At 45.9% G+C, this 24,949-nt stretch overlaps 1 protein-coding gene across 1 annotated transcript in view; it reads right to left on the bottom strand.

Annotated features, from left to right (window-relative positions):
• SEC16B (SEC16 homolog B, endoplasmic reticulum export factor) overlaps positions 1 to 24,949 on the bottom strand; it is a gene marked incomplete at its 3' end in the record, with an annotated part of 57,125 nt that overhangs the window by 21,437 nt on the left and 10,739 nt on the right. Inside the window, exons 9-16 of the mRNA XM_081915063.1 lie at positions 23,276 to 23,337; positions 16,957 to 17,092; positions 15,299 to 15,529; positions 13,799 to 13,896; positions 13,322 to 13,403; positions 10,763 to 10,880; positions 9,017 to 9,128; positions 1,819 to 1,924 (exon numbers count right to left, since the gene is read on the bottom strand). Of these exons, the coding sequence (XP_081771189.1) occupies positions 1,819 to 1,924; positions 9,017 to 9,128; positions 10,763 to 10,880; positions 13,322 to 13,403; positions 13,799 to 13,896; positions 15,299 to 15,529; positions 16,957 to 17,092; positions 23,276 to 23,337 (945 nt within the window). The remainder of the gene's footprint in view (positions 1 to 1,818; positions 1,925 to 9,016; positions 9,129 to 10,762; positions 10,881 to 13,321; positions 13,404 to 13,798; positions 13,897 to 15,298; positions 15,530 to 16,956; positions 17,093 to 23,275; positions 23,338 to 24,949) is intronic.

Raw genomic sequence — 24,949 nt, 5'->3', positions numbered from 1 at the left:
TAGTGTTATCGAAGCTACCAGCATGAGTTTGACCAAACTGCGGGAGGCAGTGGAAGACAGGAGTGCCTGGCGTGCTCTGGTCCATGGGGTCATGAAGAGTCGGACACGACTAAATGACTAAACAACAACAACAACAACTCAGCAAAATTTGCCAAGGCAAATTCACTTTATGGATTCGGTTTGCTTGATTCAGCTACCACAGAAGGCAGCTGCCGGGGGGTGCGAGTGTGATATGGAGCAGATAAAATGGCCAGAGGTGAAGAATAAGCAGCCCCTCTCTCCCCATTCCCGACCCCAATCACTCATCCTCTGCTCAAGATTGCAGCTTCCACAGCGCCTTTTGATCTGCCGAAAATGTCAGGGGGAAATTATATGTGATTGAGCATCAAGCATCCTTGGGTCCTTTAAAATCCTGCCAAAGGCCGGGCAAAGAAGCTTGATTTCTCCTGCCCTTGCGATAGACAGGACTATTTTACTATTTTAATCATGCTTTCTAAAGGGCACTTCCACAAATGAGGCTTCGGCCTAGTAATGATGTATTGCACTCATCCTACAAGCTGAATCCGGTTGTATACCAGGGCCAGCCCTGCTACAAAGCAACTTTGTTCTTCAGCGTTACTCCCCCAAACCCTGCCAGTTATGGGAGGCAAGAATGGGGATTAACATTGACCCCACCCCGTAACAGCTAACCCAGATAATAAGGGGTGGGGAGAAAGGAGGGAGAATAGCACCTGCTAAGTGTGCTAAATGGAATTTGCTTGATTCAGATTGCAATGGCTATTGTACAGGATGCTCATTCACATAACAAACGCCTCTCCCCTGCTTCACATTCCACATTAACAATCATCGCACACTGATAGCACAGGAAAAGCTCAAAGGTGTGAGAAGTCTCAAAGTGCAACTTTGGCCAAGTACAGACCAATATCCTAAACTGGCCTTATGTCAGTGTGTATCTGAAGAAGTGTGAATGCACACGAAAGCTTATACCAAGAACTAACTTAGTTGGTCTTTAAGGTGCTACTGGAAGGAATTTTTTTTGTTTTGGCCTTATGTCAGGTTAGAGCAGAGCTTTCCAAACTTCTCATGTTGGCGACACAGTTTTTAAGACATGAATCATTTTGCAACACAGTAATTCCATTTTAGGGACGCGGGTGGCGCTGTGGGTAAAACCTTAGCGCCTAGGACTTGCCGATCGCATGGTCGGCGGTTTGAATCCCAGCGGCGGAGTGCGCTCCCGTCGTTCGGTCCCAGCGCCTGCCAACCTAGCAGTTCGAAAGCACCCCCGGGTGCAAGTAGATAAATAGGGACCGCTTACCAGCGGGAAGGTAAACGACGTTCCGTGTGCTGCGCTGGCTCGCCAGTTGCAGCTTCGTCAAGCTGGCCACGTGGCCCGGAAGTGTCTGCGGACAGCGCTGGCCCCCGGCCTATAGAGTGAGATGAGCGCACAACCCTAGAGTCTGTCAAGACTGGCCCGTACGGGCAGGGGTACCTTTACCTTTGCCTAATTCCATTTTATAGTGGTACCTCAGGTTGAAGATGCTTCAGGTTACAGACGCTTCAGGTTACAGACTCCGCTAACTCAGAAATAGTACCTCAGGTTAAGAACTTTGCTTCAGGATGCTTCAGGTACCTCCAAATGGAAGTTGCTGGGGACTGAACCAGGAGCTTTAAACATGGGGTGCAGGTGGCCCCTATAGGCCATCCCCTAGGGGAAACTTTGTTAACCCTGACAAGGCTCAAGACCCGAGAGCTCTTGTTTAAAAAACATTTTCAGAGATGACCCATTAAACTTCAATGAGCTCCGAGGGCATCTGTTACCTGGAAAGAGGGAATGAAAGCCTGGGGACTCCTCAGCAACTGGCAGTACTCAAAGATCTCTGTCCTGTGGATGCCCTCTGTCCTGGCAAACTGGGCAAAGGTCTGGCTGAAAGGAAGAAGCAGACAGAGAGTCAGGGATGGAGAGCGAACAGCATTCTCTAAAGCAGCCACTTAGTTTCCGCTCTCCACATTTCCACGTCACTTTGTGGTGGTTTTTTAAAAAAAGCCCTCGTGAAAATTCACCAGTATTTTAATGGGCATTTCTCTTAAAGCACCCATTTTGGCAAAGTAATTTCCCCCATTTTGTATGTTGTTTTCACTAATATACACATTTTTTATGGAAAGCTTACCTTAGCATACGCATTTTGTACACATTACTTGGCTGGAGAGCTGTACTACAAAATTCAGAAAACCACAAATTTCAAAGAATGGCTGTGTTTCAGTTTTGAAAAGTGCAAATCTAGGCAGATTTTGTCTTTAAACGAGAACCAAAATGGATTTCTCCACCCATCCCTAACTCATTGAATCCAACAGGACTCATTTCTGATTAACTACTGGCTAAACTGTTGGTTATTTAACAGGGGAGGGGAGGACTGTAGTACTTGGAGACTTAGGGAAGTTAAAACAAGGGAACAGGGACCGAGCAACGGGAGCTCACCCCATCGTGGGGACTCGAACTGCTGACCTTCTGATCGGCAAGCCCTAGGCTCAGTGGTTTAACCCACAGCGCCACCCGCATCCCTTTCTGGCTAGCGGTACCTGCAGCCAATCAGAAGGAGGCTAAAGCTGAGCACTCTGGTGGATTTCCCAGGCACTGCATCACGCAACCTCTGGTCCAGTGGAGTTTTTCATCACATGCCCCCATCCCTAATGCACTGAATCCAACAAGAGTCGTTTCTGACTGCATGTTGAAGCTGCTTGCCTTTCTTCCAACGCCTGGAGCTGGCAGCAGCCACTGAATTCATTTCAGTTCATTACTCACCCACCCATTAACTGGTTAATCCGCTAGGCTTAAACAAATCTGCAAATTACAGGAACTTCAGTAGATCAGCCCTTCGGATAAGTGAAAGGAAATGTCACACAACCTACACTTAATAAACCAAAGCTAGTTGCCATTGCTAGAACGAAATACCATTTTTAATTCCCACCCACCCTCCATTACATTCCTTACTAAAGTAAGATGCAAGAACCAAAATAGCTTTATATTAAAAAAATGCCTTTAAAATAAACAAACGTTTCTGTGGCTTATAGTCCCACCAGTTTGCCCTTGCTAATTGGAGTTTGTCTGCATGACTCAGAGAAGGTGTTTTTACTTTTCTGTTCCCTGGTTCAGAAACAGAAGGTACGGCTTCTCCTATAGACCACAGACCATGTCCTTTTATGCTGCCCCTACTACCAAGATGCTCGCATAACGAATATTGCCCCCTTGCTTAGAAGAATGCCCAGATGTTCTAGTTTGGAATTGTCCAGTTTGCTTCTAGAAGATGGAAAACCAGAGATTACAGCATTAGTCGCAATATTTTGCACGACAGCCTATAAAATACATCAGTCATTCTCACCTGCTGGATCTACATAGACCTTTCGTCTCTCGCTTAAATTATTCACTCTTTATTTTTGCTTACTTACTATTTTGTTTATTTTATCCGTGTTAGGATTTGTTGTATGAAATAAGAGTCCACAAGCACAGTCCAGGCAGAGGGCCTTCTCGGTGGTGGCCCCCACCCTGTGGAACGCCCTCCCATCAGATGTCAAGGAAATGAACAACTACCTGACTTTTAGGAAACATCTGAAGGCAGCCCTGTTTAGGGAAGTTTTTAATGTTTCACGGTTTATTGTGTTTTTGATGTTTTGTTGGGAGCCTCCCAGAATGCCTGGGGAGGCCAAGCCAGATGGGTGGGGTATAAGAAATAAAATATTATAACAGCAAAAACAACAACAATTTGAGAACCTCATCATCAGTCCATCAACTAAAGCACTGGTTGACAAATCTATTAATTAAACCAATTTTAAAAACCACCTAGCCCTAGTAAATGCAGAGTTAGCAGGAACCAAAGTCCTTGCCACTTTCTTCCTTCTCTAAGCAGACGGGCATTTCCTTTTTCTAATTCTAAGCTAGGAGGTTTCACTGTCTTAAGGCACCACACCACTCAGCTAAAATTGGCTGCTTCTTTCTGTTGTTGTGCAAAATACCAAGCAGGGGGGAGGGGTTTAATGCTTCAAGTCAGATGCTTGGAAAGAAGTCTCCCACTCCTCATAGTATCATAGAATCGTAAGGTAAAGGTAAGGGACCCCTGACCATTAGGTCCAGTCGTGGCCGATTCTGGGGTTGCGGCGCTCATCTCGCTTTATTGAATGGACTCTCTTGCAGTCCATGGGACTCTCAAAAGTCTCCTCCAACACCATAATTCAAAATCTCCAGTGCTATGCTGGTTAAATCCTTCCTCCCTTCCTTCAGTGCCTGCTGAACCAAGCCAGACTTGGCTTCTCTGCTATAATAGAGTTTGCTTGGAGAAAAAAGGGAATGAAGACCAAGGGAGAGGGAAGGCTGGGATAATAAAGAACCTTGTTTTCTCCCTTTGAGCTCCCCATCACTGATAGCATTCAGAGTTTATATGCGTCGGCGAAAGTCTGAACTTTGCACTGAAATCCCTTGGAGGAACACGCTTACCTTGGAAGCAATTACACGGAGGCCTTTAGTATGGAAAATAAGAAAGCTAAGTTTATCATAGCAAATATGTGTAAAGAGCTCCTAGTTTTATTTAACTATGTTGGAAAGGCAAGAAAGAGGCTCGCTGATCTCAGTGGAGACACACAAAATGCCTCCTCTCCCGTGGTGGGTCAAATAAGAAAGGAGGAAGAACAGGAAAGGAGAGCAGCAACTCTGCATGGTATCAGTTTAACACCAGAAGGAAGCTCAACACGGCAGTCTAGGACGTCTGCAGGTCCCCTCTCTACATTCCCCACTCTCTACAAACTTCATTTGCCTTAATACAAGCTGAGCTGTATCCTAACCTTTCCAACTAAGAACACATTTACTACACAGCAGTCATAGAGGCCCATTCAACAAACTTTTTACAGCTTTCCCAGAACTATGAGATATTTGTCCAACAGTCTCCATGGTTCCACTTCAAATGTTCTAGATTCAGGTAGGTAGCCATGTTGGTCTGACGCAGTTGTTGTTGTTTAGTCATTTAGTTGTGTCCAACTCATCGTGACCCCATGGACCAGAGCACGCCAGGCTCTGGTCTGACGCAGTAGAAATATATTAAAAAATTTAAATTGTCCAGTGACAACTTAGAGACCAACTAAGTTTGTTCTTGCACACTTTCAGTGTAACTGAAGAAGTGTGCGTGCACACGAAAGCTCATACCAAGAACAAACTTAGTTGGCCTCTAAGGTGCCACTGGACAATTTTTTAATTTTTTATATACATATTTCTACTTCAAATGTGGTGGCGCTAACTGACGTTTGTTTGTGTGGGTTTGAAATATACACCAAGATTATTTCTCTCCTCATACTTCTCTCTCAGACCTCGAGCTGAGAGGTCAGCGTGGAGCTACTCTCTGAGAGAATGCAAAAATAATAATTTATTATTTATACCCCAAGCAAGTGCGGCTGCCTTGTTCTGCTCCAGACTAGTTAGTTAAACTACAACTAGAAACTTCTCCGTCCAAGTTATGTATTTCCCATGCTAAGCAGCTAACCTACAAGCCAAGGGTTGCCATAGGTAGCTGAACCAGTTAATCCCAGTACAAAACACAGCATGGGACGTGGGGAGTGCCACAACAGCTGGGCGGCTGCTGGATCCCCTCTGGCAACAGAAGTTGAGGCTCAGCTTTGAGGTGGCAGAAAGTCCAATTAGATTTCCTTTTAGAGAACTGTTGTGTCCCCCATCACCACCACCAAATGCCCTGATTCCGAAGGAGCTACATTCAACAGCACCGCAGTTGTCAGTTACCTGTGTTGCTTGAAGACGCAAGGCTTGTTTAGACCTGTAATTCTAATAAGGAGCGAATGGTTTAAAGGTGAAATGAATCGTTAAAATCCTTTCCTTTTTATCTAGCCAGAGCACCATTAGCATAAGTGGAACTGTTGGCTCTTTAAATTGGATTTTTAACCTTAGCGGAGCCTCTTAAGGTGAATGACTAAATCGTTTGCAGCCGGCATGTCTCACCTTACAAGAAGCTGACTTCAGTGGAGCACTTTAGAAGACTCAGAAAACCCAAACCTCTGTCTGTCTCACTGGTCATGGAAGCACTTGTACAGAGAATCATAGGGTTGCAGAGTGGCAGCTGGCATGTGGCAGAAGCCAGGACTGAACTGTGACCTATGTGTCTCACTCAACAAATACAAGATTTGACAGGTGACGTGCAATAATGTCAGCCCTATTGTGCATACACCAGTTTCACAAAATCAGAAACAGGGCACACAATAGCAATGAAGGTTAAATTGCCAAATGTTGAGTTCAGATTCAGGGAGGGGGTGGTACTGAATTTAAGCATATTGTAGGAATTATACCAGAAAGATCGGGATGTCTCGTACACCCCAGGTAGTGTGGTTGCTGACCTGGAGCCAGACATCCTGGAGAGTGAAGTCAAATGGGCCTTAGAAAGCACTGCAAATAACAAGGCCAGTGGAAGTGATGGTATTCCAGCTGAACTATTTAAAATTTTAAACGATGATGCTGTTAAGGTGCTACACTCAATATGCCAGCAAGTTTGGAAAACTCAGCAGTGGCCAGAGGATTGGAGAAGATCAGTCTACATCCCAATCCCAAAGAAGGGCAGTGCCAAAGAATGCTCCAACTACCGCACAATTGCACTCATTTCACACGCTAGCAAGGTTATGCTTAAAATTCTACAAGGAAGGCTCAAGCAGTATGTGGACCGAGAACTCCCAGAAGTGCAAGCTGGATTTAGAAGAGGCAGAGGAACCAGAGACCAAATTGCAAACATGTGCTGGATTATGGAGAAAGCTAGAGAGTTCCAGAAAGACATCTACTTCTGCTTCATTGACTATGCAAAAGCCTTTGACTGTGTCGACCACAGCAAACTATGACAAGAAATGGGAGTGCCTGATCACCTCATCTGTCTCCTGAGAAATCTCTATGTGGGACAAGAAGCGACAGTTAGAACTGGATAGGGAACAACTGATTGGTTCAAAATTGGGAAAGGAGTACGACAAGGCTGTATATTGTCTCCCTGCTTATTTAACTTATATGCAGAATTCATCATGCGAAAGGCTGGGCTGGATGAATCCCTAGCCGGAATTAAGATTGCCGGAAAAAATATCAACAACCTCAGATCTGCAGATGACACAACCTTGATGGCAGAAAGTGAGGAGGAATTAAAGAACCTTTTATTGAGGGTGAAAGAGGAGAGCGCAAAATATGGTCTGAAGCTCAACATCAAAAAAATGAAGATCATGGCCATTGGTCCCATCACCTCCAGGCAAATAGAAGAGGAAGAAATGAAGGCAGTAAGAGATTTTACTTTCTTGGGCTCCATGATCACTGCAGATGGTAACAGCAGCCATGAAATTAAAAGACGCCTGCTTCTTGGGAGAAAAGCAATGACAAACCTAGACAGCATTTTAAAAAGCAGAGACATCACCTTGCCAACAAAGGTCTGTATAGTTAAAGCTATGGTTTTCCCAGTCGTGATGTAGGGAAGTGAGAGCTGGGCCATAAAGGCTGGTCACCAAAGAATTGGTGCTTTTGAATTCTGGTGCTGGAGGAGACTCTTGAGAGTCCCATGGACTGCAAGAAGATCAAACCTCTCCATTCTGAAGGAAATCAGCCCAGAGTGCTCACTGGAAGGACAGATCCTGAAGCTGAGGCTCCAATACTTTGGCCACCTCATGAGAAGAGAAGACTCCCTGGAAAAGACCCTGATGCTGGGAAAGATGGAGGGCACAAGGAGAAGGGGACGACAGAGGACGAGATGGTGGGACAGTGTTCTGGAAGGTGCCAGCATGAGTTTGACCAAACTGCGGGAGGCAGTGGAAGACAGGAGGGCCTGGCATGCTCTGGTCCAGGGGGTCACGAAGAGTTGGACACAACTAAACAACAACAACAAAATTTTGTTTTGGTTCTACTCTGACTCCAGCGAGAGTAACTTTGGTCCGGCTGTGGAATGCTGATGGCAAGGAGACCACAGGGATCTCAAGATTTGCTGGTTGGATACTGAAGTGCCATCTCTCAGCTTCGGAAAACACTAAATTCCATAAATCTAGTTTCCCATCCAGGACTCCTAAATACTGCACAGCGGGCAATGTGAGCTTTAGTTCATCCCGTAACTTAAGATTAGTTTAGAGCTACAGTGACCTCGTGTGGCCAGGTTGTGGCATTACACTCCACGCCCACAGCTGGTATTTCCACAATATGTGTCAAGCCCATATATCTGGCTATCGATGGAAATGTCACATTGGGCCTTGGGGCAGGAACTTGGAAAATAATGAATAGGTGTAGTTTTGCACAGGCATAGTGTTGTAATTATACATGCATAACCCTAGCCCTCCCGCGCAACCCTATCAGAAAGATTTCTTTTCTTTTTTCTTTTCTTTTTATAAAAACAGGATTGCTAGAGCCAGTTCCTACATCCCTTCTACAGTCATACCTCATGTTACGTTTGCTTCATGTTACCTTTTTTCAGGTTGCGTCCCGCGGCAACCCGGAAGTACCGGAAAGCATTACTTCTGGGTTTCACCGCTCGTGCATGCGCAGAAGCGCTAAATCATGCTTCGTACATGCTCACAAGCGCCAAATCGCACCACGAACCCGCACAGATACGGCGCTTCAGTTTGCGGGCTTTTCATGTTGCGAGTGGGACTCAGGAACGGATCCCATTCGCAACCAGAGGTACCACTGTATTATCATTTCAGTTGCCACCATGCAGTAAAAATCAGTTAGCCTGGCAAAAGAGCATCGCGGATGATGCCTCCGCAAGCAGCAGTTCACCATATACAGTACCCAGCATGACATTGCACATCAAGGGGCGCAAGGCAAAGGCGCAAGAGCAGCTTAAGGACACACCTGCTCTCCCGTTTTTGAACCCCTGGCCTGCAACAGAGAAGGAAACTCGGCTGGTTTCAGAGCAGCATTGGAATGCTGAGCTAATGTGCCATTTTGAATGCTTGAAGTGAGCTACAGAAATGCCAAGCGCTGCTAATTAAGTTGGACCTTTCCGTTCTCACTCACCTCTGGCTACTGCCCAGCAACACCATGCGGTCTGTTTTGACTCCGTAGTGGCCAAAGGGGACATCTGCCACCAGGTAGCAGAGGTGAGCAGCTTCTGTTAATCCTTTTCCAGCTGGATAGGTAAAAAGAGGAGCATATTGCATCATGGAAGGATAAGAAGAGATTAAAAGGTAAAGGTAAAGGGACCCCTGACCAATAGGTTCAGCAAATATTTCAGAGTCTGGCCTAACAATACCAACAAAACAATATCCCTCCCAGTTATGCTGCTGAAACGAAGAAGGGGAGGTACCAGAGTGGATTTTCATAGGGAAGAACCATTAGCTTCAGTCAGTTCTAGTACTCAGAGCTAGGTAAAGGTACCCCTGACCATTAGGTCCAGTCGCGGACAACTCTGGGGTTGTGGCGCTCATCTTGCTTTATTGGCCGAGGGAGCCGGCGTTTGTCCACAGACAGCTTCCGGGTCATGTGGCCAGCATGACTAAGCTGCATCTGGCGAAACCAGAGCAGCACACGGAAATGCTGTTTACCTTCCCGCCAGAGAGGTACCTATTTATCTACTTGCACTTTGACGTGCTTTCGAACTGCTAGGTTGGCAGAAGCAGGGACCAAGCAACGGGAGCTCTCCCCGTCGCAGGGATACGAACCGCCGACCTTCTGATCGGCAAGTCCTAGCATCTGTGGTTTAACCCACAGCACTACCCGTGTCCCCTAAGAAGACATTACGATATGCATTATACCGTAAGTGCTGCAGCCTACCCCTGCTGTAATACAGGGAATGCGGGGTTTTGTTTTTGAAAAGGGTTTTCCCTCCCTTACATCTCTAACACTGATAAAACACATCTCTAACACTGATAAAACACAAGCACAACACCCAGTTCGCAAACTCCATAGTGAACGTCAGCATCTAAATCCACAGCGGGAAGCAGGACCAAATGTGGCTGTGGCTAAATATTGCCCAAGGTGACCTTAGCAGTCCTGAGTCAGTGTCTCCAATCAGTCCAATAATGGAGCTGAGAGACCAGGGGTCTCCTGGTATAACCCTCCTAGCGAGTGTTGTCGCTTTTCATCATTGAGCCTGCATAGCCTGTTTTGCTGCATAAGTTTCTCCAATAACGCTAATTGCCACGCCAGCCCTACAAAGGTACCAGATTTTATATAAATGAACAATAGAGGGAGAAATGGCCTCGGTCCAGTATACCTGAAGGAGCCTCTCCACCCCCACAGTTCTGCCCAGACACTGAGGTCCAGCTTCGAGGGCCTTCTGGCGGTTCCCTCACTGAGAGAAGTGAGGTTACAGGGAACCAGGCAGAGGGCCTTCTCGGTAGTGGCACCCGCCCTGTGGAATGCCCTCCCACCAGATGTCAAAGAGATAAACAACTACCTGACATTTAGAAGACATCTGAAGGCAGCCCTGTTCAGGGAAGTTTTTAATGTGTGACATTTTAATGTGTTTTTAATCTTTGTTGGAAGCCCAGCCAGATAGGTGGGGTACAAATAATAAATTATTAGTATTATTATTATAAATGGAGGGAGAATATGGGGTAGGTGGGATCCAATGGGAAGAACGGTGCTAGTATCCAAAGTTAGGCCTGGGCCCTGTCCCTGTGGTTCTTCCCTAGTGGGCCCCACCCCTTCCTCACGATTCCTCCGTTCCTATGAAGCTGGAGGGGTGTGGGAAGCAGCCATGCTGCTCTCGTGGCTTAAGAACAGGAGCTGGAATTGTGGGCCCTAGGTGGGTCTCCTCACCCAGCGTCTCTCCCATGGTGACAATGGCTCTGGAGTTCAGATCTGCCTCTCCCACTCGGTTGGACAGGATAGCAGCCAGATGTGGCCTCCAGTCGCCCCATTTCTCATCGGCGCAGCACTACATTCAAAGAGGGGAGGGAGGGAAAAGGGAGGGAAGAATCAGGACGCAAAATGCATGAAACATTAAAATGCATTAAACTTTGCTCAACGTTTAAGAAACAGAAGAGATGTTTCCACATGAGATTGCCTTTCAGGAGATTTGCCTCGCTTCAGTTCACAAGTTCAGCAGAGGATGGAAAAGAAAGGAAATGCTTGAGTCCTGGAGCAAATCCAAGGCTTTTGTCCTTAGGAGAATATTGTAGCTATAAACATATATGCCAACGCTGCTGCCTCCATGCTAGCATCCAGCAGATGAAGGACTTTGTGCAACGCCGTCAGCAGCATCTTGTGCCGCTGTGGAACTTTCCTTTGCAGGACAGGCCCTGCTATGAGACAGGTGGGAGAACCTGCCTAGGGCAGAAGCTTCAGAACACTGCCAGGAAACCTGCTGTCAAGAACAGCTGGATCTTCCCCTTAGACTCTGCAGCAAAGGCAAATTGGGCAGTGGAGCCGGTGCATGACAGCGCCACCCCCTGGGAGCTCAGGAGCAATGCAGCAAAAGCCAACCCCTTGCCCCCACTGCCTATTCCACATAGGTCTATGCCTAAGCAAGAGAACCAGGAAGGGATGGCAAAATGTCATCCCTCACATTACGCTGTAATGTGTCACATTACGTGCCTAGCAATCAAGCGGCAGCTACAGAAAGTTGAATCAGGGTTTCACCTTGGGACAGGGCATCCTGGCTCTTAGGATAAGGTTCTTGGGCCTACCTGCCCGGTTTGTCCCTATCTCGACCACCAGAGCTTTTGTGCAACCGTGCCCTGTCATGGGAGAGGCGACAAAGCCCGGCCAACACTGTGCTGTGCTTTCCTTTCCACTGGTTCCAGCGGAAAGAAAGATGGCGGTGTCTACAGGCAGAATGCTGCACCGGACGTATCTGGATCGGGGCGCCCTTCCACGGATGCTGGAGCTTGGACTGGCAACTTCTGGGGCTGGGCCATGAGACTGTGTGCATGCAGGCATGGAACCCCTCCTCAGGCACAGAAGGGGGCTGCAAGTGCAGCATCAGCATGTAGGTAAGGTAAAGGTAAAGGGACCCCTGACCATTAGGTCCAGTCGTGACCGACTCTGGGGTTGCGGCGCTCATCTCGCTTTATTGGCTGAGGGAGCCAGCGTACAGCTTCCAGGTCATGTGGCCAGCATGACTAAGCCGCTTCTGGCGAAACAGAGCAGCACACAGAAACGCCGTTTACCTTCCCGCTGGAGCGGTACCTACTGATCTACTTGCACTTTGACGTGCTTTCAAACTGCTAGGTTGGCAGGAGCAGGGACCGAGCAACGGGAGCTCACCCCTTCGCAGGGATTCGAACCGCCGACCTTCTGATCAGCAAGTCCTAGGCTCTGTGGTTTAACCCACAGCGCCACCCACGTCCCTGGAAAAATGCCAACCTGATTCCTAACCTGGGCTGGAAGAAGCTGGGGAATAGTGGTCGTAGCTCCGCCTCGATGCTGTTGATTGGCTGATCTACAGAACAGCATCTGGTTTTGCATAAATGATATTCTTAAATGCTCAAAGAGCTTTGGCCAGGACGCAAACTATAAACAATAAGCAAACAATCCCCCTTGTATGAATGCCAGGTTTTGGCACATGAGGTGAATTAAATTTGCCCGTTGAGCTCTTCCATGCCCTTCCTCTTCTCTTCACAGCATAACAGAACATCACATTCAGACTCACCACCATTCACCCTTAGGACACCTGCATATTAACTGTTTGTTTGGATGGATGGAATCTAGGAAATTAGCTAGATTCCATCTATCCAAACAGCTAAAATGCAGGTTTCCTAAGGGTGAATGGTGGGAGGTTGGTGTTCATACGCTGTAAGAGCAGCCTTTTGTGCCAGCAGAGTCTTGTGGACACTTAACTGAATGGCATGTGAGCAACAATAACAGCGCCTAACTATGGAATTAAAGCATCTTCAGGTGGCAGCCTTTGCTTTTGAGAGGCAGCAGGAGGGGCAAAGCAGAGGAGCACACGGGAGGGGGGGGGGAACCTGGCCAATAATTTCTCTGGAATAAACCTCCTTAGGGATGGAGCGGGTCTTCACCCAGAGCTGACACTGGGCTCTGCAGAGTGCCGGAGGGGTTTCAAAGCAGTGACCCTAGCAAACAGGAACAAGCAACACACAGCACCTTGGAAGCCACCCAGAACTGCTGTCCTGGTCTCTGCTTTGCTAGAGTGCTAATACTGTAGGTAGTTAGCTACCAGTTCAGCAAAGATCAGGTGACAAGGGGCCAAAGACGTTTCCACCTGGTCCTATCAAGCTGCTGTCTGGGGCTTGGCTCCTTAGTCTAAACCGCCCTGGGGTTGTGTATCCCGGACCACCAGCCCTGACAGGTTCAGATGGTTGATCCTAGATGCAGACAAGAAACTTAGGCAGAAAAGGCGGCTGAGATCAGTACCAGGGATGCCTGAGGTATCCTTCCAGACATGAGCTGGAAAAGCGTTTGTAGGGGGTCATTGAAGGCCAGAGTGCTAGTGAACCTGCAACGAGATGGAAGAAAGCATTTTTAATAGACTTGGCAAGCGATGAAATGCTTGGCTGGTCTAAGACATTCTGTTGCCTAAATTGATGGACAAGGTGGTGCCCTCATTCATACACGCACATGCACGCACGCGCGCACACACACACACACAGACAGAAGTTGACTGACAGTTGAACTTTTGCATTGTTTTTCCACCACACCCGAGGACAACAGCTAGCTTACAAGATGCAGAGCAGGCCTCATTGCACACGAAGCTCTGTCCTCCAACGTGACCCAACAGTTTTCTGCACACACCAGCATTTGCTGCCTCATTCTGCCTAATGTTAGGGCCGGCCCTGCTGAAATCCTGAGAAAAGTGCACTGAGAGATTTTGTGGTAGTGGGTGCTACATACCCACTCACGACCCAGCTATAGGTCCTCGGGTCCATCTTGCTTGATAGAAAGAGAGCGTGGCCCCACAGGTGGTTTCTCATGGCCCAATCCAGAGCTTCCTGCAAGAACCAATAAACAGCCAGCTCTCGACATTCCGTCAAACTCCCCTGTATTCTGCCACACTCCAGCATTGCTAAGAAACAGAAGCCAGTAGAAGGGACTGTGCAGAGAAGGGCTGGCTTAGTGGTCAGAGGCCACCATTGAGTTCCACAGACAAGACATTGGTCGACCTGAGACAGGGGCATCAATGATGGACAGAAAGTTCAAGAGAAGCACTAGGAAAAGACTGGGATGCTCTATGTCCACTCCTTCATATGAAATTATGAAACTGGCATACGGTACATTGCCAAGATGCTAACGTGAATGCCAATGAACAGGTACCCACATGCATTTGTGGTGGCCCTGTGCCAAAATACAACCATTCTGGATTTAAATTTTTCAAGGGACAGGTATACATTTACCCTTTCTCTCCAGATGGCACTTATAAATTTATTTGAAAATGGAGATGTATCCTTCTCATTGTAGAGAGCTGGTGTCACATCTGCTAAAAGCAGCCAGGCCTGTTATCACCAGACACTGGAAAGACTTAGTTGGGGATAACCTTTTATCATGCTTCAACAAAGTGTGGGAGACAGCCTTACTGGAAAATCTGACACACCAATTAAGAGTGGCAAGAGGGCAAAGCAAAACAGAAATTATTTGTGATGTAGTGCAATTTTATTATGTATGTTGAAAATGATTCACACAACTTAAATCCACATCCAGCATCCGAAAGACTATGGATGATTCAATAAAATATATTTGACAATCCTGCACCCTCCCCTCTCTCTTCTTTATAAGAACTGTACAATGTGCTTTCACCAGTGCCCTTTGGGGTTTTTTCTGTATTTAATAACTTTTTGCTTGATTATTTCTGTATTGGACAATTTTAAAGAGGTGCTCTTTTACAGATGTGAAAACCTAAGTGCTTCTTAAAATTTAACAAAAGAGTTGTTTACAAAACAAATTAACAAATCATGAAGATACCGTTGGGCATCAGACCATTGGATTGTCTGCCTTGACTGCCAGCGGCTGGCCGAGGTCACAAGCAAAGGTCTTTCCAAGCTCTGCTACCTCAAATCCTTTGTACAAGGTGCCAAGAAGAGAAGCTGGGGCGTTTTGTACACAAAGCACAACCACAGTTAACAGTTTTTACATAGTGTTTTGCTTTTCGATGATACTTACAAGCAACGCTGTAAGGGAGGCCACCACTGAAAAGTAACAGGCATGCACTGGTTTTTGCTGGTGTGAACGTTGCTGTAGCAGAAGTGGCTTCTGTGCTGCAGTGATTAATTTGTGATGGCTCAGACACAGGAGAAATCATTTGATGCAACTGGGATATGCGTATGTGTGCGGTCCAGGCCTCTTTCTGTGCATTAAACCCACAAAACTTGCCACAGAAGACATAAGCTTTCAGCTTACTTTTTTCCTGCCGTAAAAGAGGAGTTTGGTGAACTTCTCCACTCTTTGCTCTGGTGTGGCAGCACTTGGGACAATCTCCCCCGTGAGAAGATCTGGAGTCCCACAGCCTTGCACCGGCCACTCCTCATCCGTCAGGTTGATCAAGTTGGCCGCTGGCTCTTGCCTTTTGTACCTTTCACGGCGCCAGCTGTCCTGCATCAGCAGCTCAGCTGTATCTGATCCCACCATGGACTGCAAAGGGACGAGGAGAAAGCACAGCGGCTACAGGATTCAGACGTAATTGCAAACATTGCAATTTTTACAAATTTACCTGGTTGGACAACAAACAGCTCAAACTCCTGAAACTTGCGTACTGACACGACACAAATTCTCAAATTGCTATGCGTTCTTTTCTTAACAGCTTGCATCTTTAATTTATTTATTTGCATAACGTTTTATGGGTCTTGACCGGTGAAAAGCAGGATAGATTGTTAAATAGACATGCATATTGCATGGTGCCAATTATGTCAAACCCTCTCCTTAAAAAATGGAAATAAAGGTGACATTTTAACACTTCTGACATTTTGAATATAAAACATAGGATCGACAGTTTCAAGTTCATGCTGGACGTGATTCAAATTTATTTCAGGTTTTACCGGAAAAGGCCAAAAGGTCTGCCTGGTATTATACCCAGACCTCAAAGCTGAACACTTGAAAAGGAAGAACAAATACCATGCCCTTTCTTCTAGGGTTTTTGGGGAAATAAGGGTAATGTGAGGATACCAGACATTGAGAATCTAGGAGACTTGGTTGACCACAAACTTGACATGAGCCAACAGTGTGACGCGGCAGCTAAAAAAGCCAATGCAATTCTGGGCTGCATCAATAGGAGTATAGCATCTAGATCAAGGGAAGTAATAGTGCCACTGTATTCTGCTCTGGTCAGACCTCACCTGGAGTACTGTGTCCAGTTCTGGGCACCACAGTTCAAGAAGGACACTGACAAACTGGAACATGTCCAGAGGAGGGCAACCAAAATGGTCAAAGGCCTGGAAACGATGCCTTATGAGGAACGGCTAAGGGAGCTGGGCATGTTTAGCCTGGAGAAGAGGAGGTTAAGGGGTGATATGATAGCCATGTTCAAATATATAAAAGGATGTCACATAGAGGAGGGAGAAAGGTTGTTTTCTGCTGCTCCAGAGAAGCGGACACGGAGCAATGGATCCAAACTACAAGAAAGAAGATTCCACCTAAACATTAGGAAGAACTTCCTGACAGTAAGAGCTGTTTGACAGTGGAATTTGCTGCCAAGGAGTGTGGTGGAGTCTCCTTCTTTGGAGGTCTTTAAGCAGAGGCTTGACAACCATATGTCAGGAGTGCTCTGATGGTGTTTCCTGCTTGGCAGGGGGTTGGACTCGATGGCCCTTGTGGTCTCTTCCAACTCTATGATTCTATGAGAAATCTTCCCAAAATTAATGGAAACCTGCACTCACTTCCCAGAGGTCTGGGTCCACACTGCACATACAGACTTCAAACCAAGGAAGACATCAGCTATCAGTTGCAAAAGTGATTGGGGAAGGATAAAGGTCTAAGCAGAGGAAGTCGGTGAAAACTTGCACCACAAGGGGGTATGCTAGCCACTTATCTCTGCAAAGATTTGCCCCGTAGGAGATACACACCCCGTTCTGCCGGCAAAGGAGGAGGAGGAGTTTCCAAAGCAGGGCAGAATCTCTGCTTCGGCTGGAGTCCAGGTCACAGGCCACAGCTGCTCTGCGCTGGCAAAACGTCATCACGTCCACCTTGTGCAGATCCTCCCTGGAAGAGCAGAAAGGGGAGCAAGGACTTTCAGATCCATAGGTGGCCCAGATCTCGAGGACTGGGTAGATTTGGAGGTTTGGAGGGCAAGATTCCCCATCCCTGCTATATAACATTTCCAAAGGCTTCGACGTGACCCCTCCAAACTGAATGCACTCAAGTATCATCTCACAACTCTCCGGGGCCTTTCCCCCGTCACTTTTCTTACTGCAAAAAGTCCAATTCTGCAAGGAAGTTGGCTTACTGCGCAAGACCTCCCAATCAACTATAACTGTGCAACCTGAATGTGTAGCTACGTGACTGAATCCGTCCAGAAAACAGTGACAAGAGCACCGTTCTCAACAACTCAGCAATCAACGCAGTAATTTGAATGCATAAGAAACCCTCTGGCTTTTGCCCAGGTGCTGGTGTGTGGAGAATCAAATAATAGCGACAGTTTGAGAGAACATTCACCATGACAACTACTTGGGGGAGGGGGAGAACTTTTATTTCCACCTTCCCTCACCCTCAACTTTTTATTCTAATCCCATATCATTAGAACACTGTGACCTGTACAACATGTTCAGTACTGTGAACTGAAGTACTGTGTCCAGTTCTGGGCACCACAGTTCAAGAAGGACACTGACAAACTGGAACGTGTCCAGAGGAGGGCAACCAAAATGGTCAAAGGCCTGGAAACGATGCCTTATGAGGAACGGCTAAGGGAGCTGGGCATGTTTAGCCTGGAGAAGAGGAGGTTAATCTTGGAACTTTGAAGTGTCAGGCATAGCCCTATTGGCTTTAGCCCAAACGTAGCAAAGTTTTCCTGCACAGCGAAGAAGCTAGTTGCGGCAGTAATGACTAGTCAGCTAGACTCAGAATAACTATTTACAGGATTTATTAAAAAGGAGAAAATAAAACCAGCAGAGTTTCTGCATACAAATAAAAGCAAAATAAATCCTCTCTTTCTCTCTCTCTCAAAACCATACACAGCACTTCTACTCCTAACACACCTCACACCAAACTGAGCTAGCAATCCCTAGTTAAGAGTTGAATGCTGGTCGTTAACCAATCAGAGTAAGCAGTTTCTAGGTCAAGCTGACCTGGGCTTTCTGCCAAGAACAAATTGACACTGCCTTGAGTTAATTGTTTGAAGCCAGAATCTGCAAGTTTCCCATGAGAATCAATTAACAGAAACTGAACACCCCCTCACAGATTCTGCTGGACAATTAACATCAAATACACCTATGTAGAAGATCATTTTTCCAGCAAACCTAAACCCTTGCACATTCGCTTGTTCTTTACCTTTGCCAATGGTTTAGTTAACACATCTGCTACATTTTCTTCACTTGATACATAAGTACAGGTGATTATATTGTCTTGTACACAGCAACGCACATTTTGGTATTTTACAGAGATATGTTTAGAACGTGATTTGAAACCCTCTGTTTTACTTAAAGTTATACAAGCTTGATTATCAATGTAAACTTGTACTGGTTCTCCACAATTTACATTTAAATCTGCTAACAAATGCTTGAAATAAATCACCTCGTTGCACAATTCACTCAATGCGGCGTACTCTGATTCCGTTGATGACACACTTACAACGTCTTGCTTGCGTGACCGCCAGCTGATTAAAGCTCCACCGACCATTATGACCAGTCCTGTGACAGATTTTCTATCCGGCAAATTTCCCCAGTCACTATCACAGAAGCAACTCAACATTTCATCCTCTGAAGAATTTAATTGTAACATATAGCCAATTGTCTGTTTGAGATACCTCAGAACTTGTTTTACCCCTTTCCAGGCATTTAGTGTGGGTTTTGAGACCAATCTACTTAATATGCCTACTGCATAACTAATATCAGGTCTAGACCACTGTGCTAGATACAATAAACTTCCAATTACAGAGTGATATACATCAGGATGTTCAAATTCAGGACTCTCATCTGTATGAAGTGTTTTTATGAAACCTGGATCCATAGGCACCACTGCCCCTTTGCAATCCTGCATTCTGTATGTAGTCAGTAGTTGTTTAATTTTGTTCTGCTGACTAATTAGGCAGCTGCCATCTTGGGCCCAGCACACTTCCAACCCTAGATATGTCCTCACCGGGCCTAAGTCTCGTCATAATCTTTTCCAGGCCTCTGAGAGTATCCTTGAGCCACTAAACGAGCTTTGTATTTGTACTTTCCTGTCACCAGAGGTTTAAGTTTGTACACCCACCTGCAGCCTACAATCTTTGCCCCCTCAGGCGCTGCTACTGGTGTAAAAACCTTGTGCTCATTCAGAGAGGACATCTCTTCCTCCATTGCCTGTTTCCAGCGCTCTGCCTCCTCTTTTGGTAACTTTAACACCTCCTGAAAACTCTTGGGTTCTGCAATCACACTAAAAACATTTGCAGTATCAGGAGAAAAACGCACTGGAGGCACTCCTTTGCTTTGTCTTTTAGATCTTCTGGGAGAAAATTTTTCTTCTGACCCACTTTCCTCTTCAGAACTACGACCTCTCTTTTGTTGCTTAGCAACTGGTCTCTGGCTAATTCCACTTTCTTGAGAGCTCTTATCTGAACTTTCCTCCCCCTCAGACTCTGATTCTCTATGTTTACCTTCAGAGTCATGAAGCTCCTGGGAAGGTTCAAACCAAACCTCAGTATTGGCATGTAGTCTCTCCCAGCCACTATGTTCACAAAAACTGGCATTCCTGGAGATCACAATGCCATTTGTCCCTTCAGCAAAGCGGAAACCTTTTCCCAGCTCCTGGTAGCCCACAAACACTAACTGTTTGGTCTTAGGATCTCCCTTCTTTCTCATTTGTTTTGGAATTAATACCCAGGCTTTTGATCCAAACACATGCAAATGGTCAATTTTGGGTTTTTTCTGAAACAATTTAAAGTACGGGGTTGTACCTATTGTTTGATGAAAGAGCCTATTTTGGAGATAACACGCGGTGAGCATGCTCTCCCCCCAATAAGACATGGGCAAATCAGCATCATCAAGCATGGCAAACATCATATCCTGTAAAGATCTGTTTTTTCGCTCTGCAACGCCATTCTCCTCTGGGGAAAAAGCGTTCGTTTTTCTATGCCCAATGCCATGCTTCTGTAACCAATCTCTAAAAGCATTTGACATAAATTCGCCACCTCTGTCCGTCTGAATCCTTCTGAGTTTAGTGGACAGAAATCTTTCCACAGATGCCACCCAGCCTTTAAACTTAGTGAACACGTCACCCTTATTCTTCATGGGAAAAACCCAAGAGTAACGCGTGGCGTCATCCACAATTGTTAATGAAAAACGCGATCCACCCCTGCTTACAGCAAATGGACCAATTACGTCCATGTGAACCAGCTGTAGCGGTGACTCACTAACTCTGTCACTTCTGGGGTAAGAGACTCTGTGGGTTTTAACCTTTTTACAAACATTACAATCAAGGTACTTGTTACAACTCTTTAAATCACCCCCATCAGCCAATTCAAACATTTTTAGTACACTTTTCCAGCCAGCATGCCCCAATTTCCTATGCAATAAGTGCACACAGTTGTCATGTATAGCTTTGTTATTCACTGCAGGCTGAGATTTACTGACTACTGCTGCAACTTGAGATCCTGCTTTAAGCCAAAACAAGCCTCCCTCTGACTTAGCAGTGCCTAAAATCTCACCAGCCTTCTTAATGATGCAACTGTCTCCTTCAAAATACACTTTAAACCCAGCTTTTAGCAAACAATCTACAGACATCAGATTGCTCCTTAATGAAGGCACACAAAGTACATTTTGCAGACATTCACGAAGACAAGGAACAAAAACTGCACCCCCTGAAATCACTTCGGAAGTACTTCCGTCTGCTAGAGCCACCTGGCTGCGTTGTGCTGAGTACTTGGAAACAAACAATTCATCTGAATTTATGATGTGCCGAGATGCTCCCGAATCGACCACCCAGACAGCTTGTTTCTCATCAGCAATCCTGACCTCAGGGGTCACCAGCTGAGCCGACTGTTTTCGTTTGAAGAATTTCTTTTTCCGCTGCTGCTGCTGCTGATCTCGTCTCTGCTCCTGCACCGGCCACTGAGACTTGACCAACTCCGGACATTGTCGTTTTAGATGCGCTGAAGACCCACATCGGAAACAACGCCTAACAGCAAACGCTGACTCCTCACCGGTACGCTGCTTTTGCTTCACCTCTGGCACGGCATGAGAACTCCTTCCAAACCGCCCGCCTGTAGAATCCTCTGCAGCCAACGACCTTTCTTGCCTCTTCTGCCATTCTTCAATCAAATGCCCAGTAACGTAACTGACTGATAAATCATGCTCCTGTATGCCTTCTAGAGACAAAACTAAATTATCCCAGCTTTCTGGGAGAGAGCTCAAAATAATAGCCACCTTCTCCTGCTGGTCTAACGCACAGTCTCTTTCCTGTAGCGCAGTAAACTTTAACTGTAAACTGTGTAGGTGTTCCTGCATTGTAACCCCAGGCTGTAACATTGCCTTGTACAATGCCTTGCGAATGAACAGCTTGGAAACCGCTGTCTCACGCACATGGAGTTCTTTAAGTGCTTGCCACACACCTCTAGCTGTCTTGATTCCCCTCACATACGGCAACTGGGAATCTTCCAGCCCCAAGACAATTGTGGCCCTTGCTCTTTGGTCTTTATCGAGGTCTTCATCATCAGGCTTCGCAGGAAACTTACTCACCACTTGCCAGAGACGATCCCTCTGCAGCACTGCCTGCATGCGTTCCGACCACAGCAAGTAATTGGAGTCATTCAGACGCTCAAAAGCCATCTGAACTGGTTGTGAGGCCATCTTGAGAGCGATGTCCCTGGAACCCGGAACCAGCTACTCACGACCACCGAGAGAGAAAACAGGAACCACAGCACCCAGCACTAGCACACTGCAGCTGTTGTCCTTGTGTCCACTGCGTCACCAGCTCACAGCAGTCAGGAACCAGCCAGGAACAACAACTTCTGGAACTACTGGAACCAACACCGTTGATGCTGACACCACCACAACTCAGGCTGGCAGCACAATACCCATAACCTCTTGGAACTTTGAAGTGTCAGGCATAGCCCTATTGGCTTTAGCCCAAACGTAGCAGAGTTTTCCTGCACAGCGAAGAAGCTAGTTGCGGCAGTAATGACTAGTCAGCTAGTCTCAGAATAACTATTTACAGGATTTATTAAAAAGGAGAAAATAAAACCAGCAGAGTTTCTGCATACAAATAAAAGCAAAATAAATCTTCTCTTTCTCTCTCTCTCAAAACCATACACAGCACTTCCACTCCTAACACACCTCACATCAAACTGAGCTAGCAATCCCTAGTTAAGAGTTGAATGCTGGTCGTTAACCAATCAAAGTAAGTAGTTTCTAGGTCAAGCTGACCTGGGCTTTCTGCCAAGAGTAAATTGACACTGCCTTGAGTTAATTGTTTGAAGCCAGAATCTGCAAGTTTCCCATGAGAATCAATTAACAGAAACTGAACAGTTAAGGGGTGATATGATAGCCATGTTCAAATATATAAAAGGATGTCACATAGAGGAGGGAGAAAGGTTGTTTTCTGCTGCTCCAGAGAAGCGGACACGGAGCAATGGATCCAAATTACAAGAAAGAAGATTCCACCTAAACATTAGGAAGAACTTCCTGACAGTAAGAGCTGTTTGACAGTGGAATTTGCTGCCAAGGAGTGTGGTGGAGTCTCCTTCTTTGGAGGTCTTTAAGCAGAGGCTTGACAGCCATATGTCAGGAGTGCTCTGATGGTGTTTCCTGCTTGGCAGGGGTTTGGACTCGATGGCCCTTGTGGTCTCTTCCAACTCTATGATTCTATGTTAAAATAGCGTCCTGCAGCCCAAATGGCAGAAATGAAACACTTTCTTCAGGCTACTCTAGTGCCTGAAACAGAATATCCAACCAGCACCCTTCCTCTGATTGACAAAGAACACAATTCACTGGGCAGTTTTTCTGTCACAAGAAAACAAAGAAGAGCCGCAAAGGAGGAGCTGTGTGCTCCTATTCATTTCAGTGGGGCTTGCACAGCTGAACACCCTTGTACACAGTGTCCCATGAGTCAGATCCCCTGACTCCCACTTTGCTGCCCATCAATAACATCCAGAGCCTGTCGCCTGGGATGTCTCAGCTTGCTTCAGAATAGGGCTGCCTCAGGGCTACGGCGGAGAATGAAAACTTAAGTTGTACCCTTTCAGAGGTCGTGTACCTGATTAGAGGTCCTGGGAAGACTCTCAGTTCTTCCTGCTCCGCTGTATCATGTAATATCACCTGCAAAACAAGGAAAGAGTCAGTGAGTGGGATTCGGATGATTGCCTGCACTCACTGTAGCTAAAGTGCTTGTAGAAAATATGCTATGTTGTGCTTGTTTTAGGCATCTAGGGTTGCGTAAGCTCTTTGAACATCTTCCTGCCCTTGTCTCTCTCTCTTTTTTTATAAATAATTTTTATTATTTTCCAACACAAATATACAATTCTGTCAAATTTTCACAAATTTGGTTCTTTTTAGACTTCCTTCGGCTTCTCTGACAATCATCCATAATTATTTCTCAGTTTACGCATTCCTCTGTTTATATCGCCATTAAACTTCCCTCCCACTCCTATTTCTTTTTAACAATATATCTCTGTTTTCACAGTGCTTCTTGAAATCCCACCAGTGTTGTTTGCACATCACATGTTCTTTTCAGATATTCAACAAATTTCCCCCAGTCCTCGATGAACTTTTGGTCTTGAAGATATCTAATTTTCCCGGTTAATCTGTCCAATTCTGCATAGTCAGTCAGCTTCAGTCTCCATTCCTGCCCTTGTCTCTCTTCCTGGGGCACACAATCAGGCAACTGCAAAATTGCTTGTGCAGCTTTCTGGTTTTATGCATATCTGAGGGATCAGAAGTGTGTGTGTGTGTGTGTGTGTGTGTGTGTGTGTGTGTGTGTAAGCTGCCATTGGCTTGTGCAGTTTTCTGGGTTCGTGCTAATCTGAGGGATCAAAAGGGAAAAGATATATTCTTCCATTCAGAAGCACACAGAAAATAATTACAAGCACAGCCTGTATTTTAATATTTTGTTGGAAGGCGCCCAGAGTGGCTGGGGAAACCCAGCCAGATGGGCGGGGTATAAATAATAAATTATTATTATTATTATAAGAAACGAAAAAAAGAAGTAGTAGGCCTGAAAAGAGGAGTACCAGAAAGTGACAACTGATCCACCTGCCCCAAAACACCAAAATAAATGATCCGCAATCCGGAGGGGAGTTGTTTGGAGCTCAGTTTCCCCCAATTTACCAAATTATCCCCATTTCAGGTAAGCCCAAATATACAGGGGCAAAGCATGGAGACTGGTGTCATCGAGGGGCTATGGGAATAAAAACAGTTACAAACACATAGAAAATGTCCCTGTAGACAAGCCCTAACAATATTATGATGCCTGCACAGTAAATCAGCCGAAGCTTATCTGAGGCAACCTAGTAAATTTATGGTGGAGAGATTTGAACAATGATATTTGTGACCCCTTAATAACTAGAGTAGCTATTTCATAGGAATCCCCATGGCTAAGGGATCACAGAATAGGGTCTGCAATATAATTTTTTCCAGCTGCCTGCAAAATCTCTGCTTCCTTCTTTTTAAAAAGAATGTTTCTACTGATTGTGATGAACCTTGAAACGGATGTTGGGTGTTTCTGCCAAACAGCTGGAAACCAGAGGGTGTCTAGAAGATGCTTTAAGCAAAGACCAGGGGACAGGCTGATGTTGGAAGGTGCCAGCACAAAGAAGACATTCCCAAGTACACAGATAAAGGAGTTGTTAAAACAAGGCTCACAGCTGACTGACAGCAAAATAAAACAAGGAGAGAGGTGAGGCAGGAATGAAAGAGTGAAGTCAAGACTCAG

This window comes from Podarcis melisellensis (genome assembly GCF_964234715.1).
Source record: "Podarcis melisellensis genome assembly, chromosome: 6".
Classification (NCBI taxonomy): domain Eukaryota; kingdom Metazoa; phylum Chordata; class Lepidosauria; order Squamata; family Lacertidae; genus Podarcis; species Podarcis melisellensis.
The sequence above is the reverse complement of the archived record's forward strand: the minus strand, read 5'-3'. Positions and strand labels throughout refer to the sequence as shown.